The sequence below is a fragment of the Limulus polyphemus genome, unplaced genomic scaffold, assembly GCF_000517525.1.
Source record: "Limulus polyphemus unplaced genomic scaffold, Limulus_polyphemus-2.1.2 Scaffold715, whole genome shotgun sequence".
Lineage (NCBI taxonomy): Eukaryota > Metazoa > Arthropoda > Merostomata > Xiphosura > Limulidae > Limulus > Limulus polyphemus.
The window spans coordinates 274,270-282,369 of record NW_013666325.1 but is presented as its reverse complement, the minus strand read 5'-3'; the positions used below and the strand labels follow the sequence as shown (position 1 = coordinate 282,369).

General features: G+C 29.0%; 1 protein-coding gene across 1 annotated transcript in view; it reads left to right on the top strand.

Moving 5' to 3' along the window:
* Positions 1 to 7,111, top strand: part of LOC106460132 (U3 small nucleolar ribonucleoprotein protein IMP3-like) — a 36,622-nt gene extending 29,511 nt beyond the window's left edge. Inside the window, exons 3-6 of the mRNA XM_013919814.2 lie at positions 1,503 to 1,577; positions 3,177 to 3,256; positions 3,910 to 4,034; positions 6,931 to 7,111. Of these exons, the coding sequence (XP_013775268.1) occupies positions 1,503 to 1,577; positions 3,177 to 3,256; positions 3,910 to 4,034; positions 6,931 to 6,954 (304 nt within the window). The 3' untranslated portion in view covers positions 6,955 to 7,111. The remainder of the gene's footprint in view (positions 1 to 1,502; positions 1,578 to 3,176; positions 3,257 to 3,909; positions 4,035 to 6,930) is intronic.
* Positions 7,112 to 8,100: the final 989 nt, after the last annotated feature.

Genomic DNA, 8,100 nt, shown 5'->3' with positions numbered 1-8,100 from the left:
AGAAAAAAACTATATTGTTATAAATAACACATTCAATTGAACTAAACTATGCATGCCTATTTAAATATATTTACACATGGCTTGTGTATATCCGTATATATAAATATATATTATTCATACCTTCGGTGTATAGGACACAAGCAGATTTTAACATCAAATTTTGGGGTAAAAAAGTGCGTCTTATACGCCGAAAAATACGGTAATACCAAATGTTATTATGAACCTGCAATATAGACTGTGTGTTAATTTAAATTTTTTAAGTGAAATATATCAAACTTGAAGTTATGAAGAAAAGGCATCCATTTTTTCATTCATGGTTTGGCTTAAATACTTCTTTCACGCTGCAGTGGTCTTGTTTGTATAAATGTTCATTTAAGCTTTTTAAGTTGAAATAAGCTTTAAACACCAACAGAGCAAGAGTTGATAAAAATAATTTATTTCAAAACGATATTATTGCCAAAGTATATCAGCTGAGATCTAAAAGGTAAATATTTGATGTTGTGAACGATTTTAGAAGCTAGAGACGCATAATTATCATTATACTTCTCATAATAACACTAGTATTAGGCCTATTATATTTTAAAACACTACAATATTTATGTAATCTTTTAGGGAATTTCAAGAATTAGAATAGTATATGATAACAGCATTTCAACTTTTCAGGCCAGCTGGCATACGACGAATACAGTAGTGTCGGAACACTTGTTAGGCTCGTTATTACTGTCTTATTACAAATATAACTATAAGCATGCTTCGCCAGCTTATAAATGGTGTTCACATACAAATGTAACAATTTAAATAATATTCCGACAACTACTGTGTTCGTTGTATCCTGGCTGGCCTGAGGAACACTGGGTTGTGCGAAACGCGTCGTTGGCAGATGGATACGGCGAATATAGTGTGGTTGGAATGTTATTATAATACACCATTCTAATTCTTGAAAATCCCTAACAGACTGGATAAAGAATACAGTGTTTTCAAATATAATAGGACAGATACGGACGTCTTATGACAAGTAAATATGTGGTTACCTAATGTGATTGTTCTCAATTGATCAACCTAAGTAAGCAGAATGTAAAGATAATCTATTAATAATGCTGTGAAAAATTTATTTTCGTTTCTAGCACATTAGCTTGTACTTTTGTACATTCACATCAATAGGTCAATTGTGCAAATGTGTATTGTATTAGCGCCATCTGTTGATAGTTTGAGTATTTAATAACGCTTGGAGACGGCTTGAATGGGTACCTGATGATGACAAAACCTTGTCGAAACGTTGTACATTTGCTGTTATGTTAAACTTATATTAAAGTTTTTCTTCATTACCCATTCAAGCCGTCTCCAAGCATTATTAGTCTCAAAGTGCATTTCTCGTCATCTAGTTTAAGTATTTGTTTTTAACTTAATTCGTTGGATTGTTTAGTTTTTCTATTGTACAAACAGTTGCTGGCGGTTTTAAATTTGGGGCATAATTTTTCAAAATATATTTTATGAACTAATAGGTACACGATGGGATTGATTTCCATTAAAGAAAACCTTGGTATAGCCGATAAAGTCACAGCATCATCTTTTTGTAGGTAAGTAGATAATTTAATGTTCGTAAGGTCAGACATCGACAACAACCACAATATTTTCTTAGTAACAGAAAAAGAAAAATGTTTTACATAATATTTTGTTCGGTCATACTTGATGAAGGTTTCAGTACAGTTGTCGTTTGACAGATAAAATACTTCCAAAGATATATGCGTGTTCGTTATTGATCATAATAAGAAAATTACAATTTGCTAGCATAGATATGAGTAGTAGCCATTATTAAATACCGAAATACATTTTTTCGATGGAAAATTTTATATTTATTGTATGTAGTTGGTAATATTTCAAGATTATATATGGTGTTTATAGTACATGACAAAGATCAATTTTGTTTTTGTTTACTATTCCTAAAGGAGGTGATTCATATTATCCAAACTATTGTGTAATTATTCTTTATTAACATTGAGTGTTTGAGTAGTTGATGTTATTCAGTTTGATGTCGTTTGCTAGTAAATAACCTTTTTTTGCAGCAGTATTTTGTTGATGATCAAGAAAGAAATTTTAATGAGGAAGATTATAGCCAGTGGTTAGATAATTAAAGAAAGGGATTATATTGTGTTGCTTAGTTGTGTATAATAAATAACTAAGATAAACTGGTTAATCTTCACTAAATTTATAAGCAGTGGTGAGAAGATGATTAAAATTGTAATTACATAGTTGTTATTGGTTGGCAAAGAGTAGTATGTTAATAATTAAACCAGTTATTGTAGGGTTATCCTGCAGAAGACTAAATATGGTTATATTTGTAAGTTTAATAAATTATCATGATTAAATTTTCTAATAAATAATAAGATACAAATATATAAATAAATAACCTGATTGTGTTTTTCTTTTCATTGACTTTATGTATAATCAAAAGTTCAAGTATTTAACCCAATGAAAATTCCTTTTTTTTAGCAAAAAAAATTCAAACAGATAAAATACTGAAAAATTTTGAAATGGTAAGCAACCACCTAGTTCAAAGTGATACTTGTAGAGAAAGTAGCTTAGATCCTGATGATGAAAAACAGAAATCTTTAGAGGTACTGTCCTTTTGAACTAAGCTACTTTTGAAGATTAGTCCTTCAAGACTTTTTCTACAATTTTCAATCTGAATTTGGCAGTTGCTGCCTGTTTCACCTGTGTTCATTCATCATGAATACTCTGTATAAATCATCTATAAAATATAAGACACTATTTTTGTTTTAGGGCAGCAAACGTTATCATATTTATTAATTAATAACTATGATAAGATACTAATTATACAAGTGCAACCAATAGGATGCTTTTTATTTGAGTCATCACATTTTTAAGTAGTTTTAATAGAGTGTATCAGAATTACAAGTTACAAAAGCAGTTGTCTTAGAGAAACTTAAAGCAAGCTTTATGTTTTTTTTACTTTATCATAAATATGAATAAAATGAATATATGCACAGAAAATAAATTTTAATACTTAAGTTTTATTCATTAAAATTTTTATAATCGAATCAGAGGAAGCTATTCTGTAATATTAATTTTATATTATAGACTATTATAGTGTGAATTAAGTTATATAGAGACCAAAGGGCAACAGTGAATTGATTTAATTTACTTTTTTCTTACAGAAGGCGGCTTCCTGTATTAATGGTTCGAAACCACATGGCTGAAAACTTGAAAACTGCAACTCAATTTATAGAACAAGGCCGTATCCTTTAAAATGAAAGCTTAAAAAACTATGGTACATTTTTATCCTTATGTTTCTAGAGGGTATGAGAACCTGTCTTAAAATGCAGTTGCAAGTGAGGGTGCCCCCCAGTAGCACAGCGGTATGTCTGCGGACTTACAACGCTAGAATCCTGGGTTTTGATACCCGTGGTGGGCAGAGCACAGATAGCCCATTGTGTAGCTTTGTGCTTAATTACAAACAAACAAAGCAAGTGAGGATTGAAGTTCTGGTGTCTGAAAACATAAAAGGATTTCATACTTCCTTTTAGGTTTTCCTTCTTGAAAAATATAAATTTACATGTTGAAAATATCCTATGATCTTTGATGCTGATGTTGTAAGTACTTAAATAATAAAGTACAAAAATAAAGGAAATGAATTAATAATACTTATATGAACCACACTTTGCTTAAGTTCACAGTACATGGTCAGTTACTTGCAGTTGCATCACCCTGAAAAAATATTTTTTTCATTATTTGAAACACAACTGGTGGCTAAAGTTTTGATTTCTTTTATAGGCTTTATGTATGAAAATGAACATTATTGTAAGTTCTTACTTAGATTAATAGATCTTTTGTTAGACTTTGTAGGTGAAATTATCCATGAAAAGAATATGTAACTTAACCACTTTCCAGATGTTCGTGTTGGTCCTGAGGTGGTTACTGATCCAGCATTCTTAGTTAATAGAACTCTTGAAGACTTTGTTACGTGGGTTGATACATCAGCCATTAGAAAACATGTACTTCAGTATAATGAAATGGTAAGTAACAAGTTTTATTAATAAGTGTAATTTAACCTTTTGATATTTTCTGATAAACTGTGTTAACAGAAAAATTGGTAAAGAGTCCATCTATAGTCTTGGGTATTATGGGTAACACAAGTCTTATTATAACAATTTTATACTTTAACATAAATGATTCTTAATTCAGATTTCCTCTTAATATTTGCTTGAAATACTTTTTTTTCCATGATCATAGCCTGAATTCAGTATGGTGTAGACTTCATACAATGCCTGAAGTTATATTGCTAAATTTTACACCATCCACCAAAGATTATGTTTTGCAATTAGGTTACAAATATTGGTAGAGGTGTATGGTGGTGAGTGCATAATTCAAATTTATCATAAAGATGCTCATTTACATAGAGATCTGATGATTGTGTTAGTTGAGGAAGATGTGATTTGGTCACTTTGACCCAATTTTGAACAGTACCAGCATAATAGATTGTTGTATTTTTGTCATGGAAGAGCCTTCATCCATCAAAGTGGAAATGCAGCCAGATGTTGTTTGCTCTTCTAAAGGAATAATATATATATATATATCTTTCTGCCACAAAAATCTTCTCCCAACCATTAAATTATCTCCAGCAACTTGCATTGTTGCAACAACACAAGCAGAGTCAAATGTCATTGATTTGTTTTATATTTTTTACTCTATTTTATTACCAAAATGGGTAAACATGAAGAATAACACCACATCACATATTGGTAGTCACTTGTTAACCATTGTTTATACTGTAAGCACCACTGACACCATGCTTTTCTGTTTGAATTTCTTATAAGCAGCTTTCAGACTAGTTGTTGGCAAATATATGACATTTTTGATAATGTATTTCACATAGTATGATTTGAAGGAGCTACATTTTGATCACTGGTAAAGGAATCAATCAATATTTAATAGAGCCTGAGTCTTTTATGCTTTATGATCCTGTTCAGTCATGTTTTTTCTTGATAGTCACCAAAGTTTAGCATCCGTATTTTTTTTTTTGGTGGCAGGTGTATTCTCTTCTAATTACTGCCAACAACAGACCATTGTGGCAGATTTTTTGATGATGACTACACTTTTCATGCTTGAAAATCACCAGTTATCAAGTTCTTTTGGAAAAGAGATCATTGCTCCTATCCACTGTCTAGCAAACTAACTATGATATGATTAAACCCCTGAATTTATAAAGCACAGGCCTTACCTTACATGTCGCATGATCAATCTAACTGGCATAAGGAAATAAATGGAAGAGAGTTCCACAAATCTGTGTACAAAATTAAGAGTTATTTTGATTTTTACTTCTTTTAAATTCAAGCTTTTGAGAAATTAAGTTAGAAATAAAGTAGGTAATATGTTATCGATTCATACATGTAAACTGATGAAGATGCTTCTACTTAAAGCAAATCAAACATTTATTTTTTGTGCTTTGCCAATTTAATTTATGCTGTAATCATGCCCTGTATAATAAAATGTTTGGATATAAGTTTCAACTTTACAGCCTCTAACAAGGAAACAAAATTATAAATCTATAGTAGTAATAATAATCTACTTTTTTATTCAAAAATAAAAAATTATTTTATGAATTATCATGATACCTTTTATCTTTAGGTGCTTTATAATCTGTTTTTAACTAAAATAAGTAGATTTTTTTTCAAGTACTTAAGTAATTAACTTTGTATAGGAGAAATATATGTAATAAGAAATTAATTAAGACACAATAATGTCTGATTTAAAATCTACTGTAAAAACTGATAATACTTTCAATTTTTATAATGGAAAGGAAAATAAATTGTTGATATTGAATCCTAATAAAAGTGTAAATTTTAACAAGAATGTTGTCTTTTATTCTTTTTGAATCAGTACTATCTAGATTTGGATATAATATTTGTTTTATAGCCTTCAGTAAATTTTTTTTGGAAGTTTATAATTTTACTTAATAAAGTGTATTTACAAGTAACATGTTTTTCATCATATAAAATCAAATGCGGTATCTATGTTAAGTGCAACCTAACCATCTTTATCCAATTTTTTTTTATTACTATTTAAGTGACAGTATATAAAATTGACTGTCATGATGCTTGGATGATTAATTTTCTTTTAACACAGTTTTAATAAAACCTCATATATATAAATATATGTACATATGTTAACTTAGGTTGTATGCTTCTAAGTATTTAGTCAGGCACATGCTATCTTGTCCATGTATGTCATTTTGTGGTATCATTGTTGCATTCTTTTTTGCCTTTAAATATGTATTTTATAAAACTGAAAGAACATGTCAACATAAAATAGCAGGGATAGAAATAATGAAATAAAATTACCTTCAGGAAGATTACATTCCCTCATGTTGCATTTACTCATGAATTCTTTTTTTATTTAATCCATGCAATATGTTCATTTTCATTGGTCATAACTAAAGAATATGCATGGACCATGCATTTCCGATCAGTAAAGCCAACTAAAAAGATGAAATTCCTCAAGCAAAGTTAAAATCCTTGGGAATGTAATATTTGGATCCCTGAATAGTATGAAAAATAAGAATGTAAAAACGATTTAGTTAATTTTTATATAATGTAGAGAAACAGATGTTGCTTAAGTAATTAAAACTTAGGGCTTTCATTCAAACAATTTTGAAATATCTCATGGCTATCTTATATGTAAACTTAGGTTAGACATTTGTAAGGCTTTAGTCAAGCACATACTATTTGGTCCATAGATGTCATATTGTGATATCATTGTTTTGTATTTCATGCTTTTAAGAACATATACTATAAACCTCTGAAAGAAGGATGTGTCAACAAGAAATGGTATAAAAAAAATATAAATTTTATGAATTGTGCTTAATATATATAGTTTTTCCTGTCCTCATAATTATTACAATCTTTTCTTTAGAGAGATGATTTTGATTTGCTGTGAAAACCTTTCCAAGAGGACCAATGTGAACCATAAGACATGCAAGACTCAAGATGGATATATATACATATGTATATTTATAACACCAGAAATGTTTTTATTGAAAGTTGTACAGAAACAATTATTTGATAAATAAATACATCACTGTTTGTAACTAGAATTGAATAAATATATATGTATTTAATATACTAGAACTGTTAAACAAATTTTGACATTTCAAAATTAAATTATGTTTGACAGATACACATTTATATCTTTATATCAAATAACATGAGTGGTTTTGTGCTGACTTGTGTTTCACCAACTAACACAAAAATATGTTTCAAAGCTATGACAGCATCTTCTGTCAGTAAAGTTTATTTTTATTGAAAGTAAAAAGTTATAATTTAAGACCACATTACTACCAATTTAATCTTCCTTTACCCTTGTTACAGAGAGATTGAGATAATGGCACACTTTTTTTTATATGCTCCATCTCATTTTGAATTCTGTTTACTGTCTGACTGAAAAAAAAAAAAAATATTCAAAACAAAATTTATTGTATAACTAAGAATTTAATTAAAGCAGTATTTGTTAGTAATTCTTTTTTTACATGTGGTCTAGCCATAGTTACTTCAAATTCTCTTAAAGATTATCAGTTCTAATTGGATTCGGCTGTTTGTGTTTTATTTGATTTGCCAGAACGCCATAACAGGCCCAGATGTGTGAGTTTCAGCTATCTTGACACAAACTACAGTATAGGTATTAAACTAAATCATGAATTTTAAAATTATAAGCCCTGAAGTTTGTCACTAAACCGCAAGGAAGTATATACAAGTTGAAAAAATGTTATTAGAGTTGGGGAAATTTAGAGGCTTTTTAAAATTGAGAATGCAGTTAAATATGAATCTATAAAAGGCTTGAATAAGATTGGTGGTACTTGTTTTAGCACCTTCTCAGCTAAAATTAGTTTACTGTACAGATACAAAGTACTTAAAATCAATATTATAAATATAAAATTGAGATTACAAAATAAAATCTGTTTACTTACATTTTTTGCTTGTTTATTAAATTTAAAACAAATTTTTAACATTTATAACAAAATATTCAGCACAGTACTGTAATATAACATTAATATTACACTTACCTTAAGGCATTTAATTCACTGAT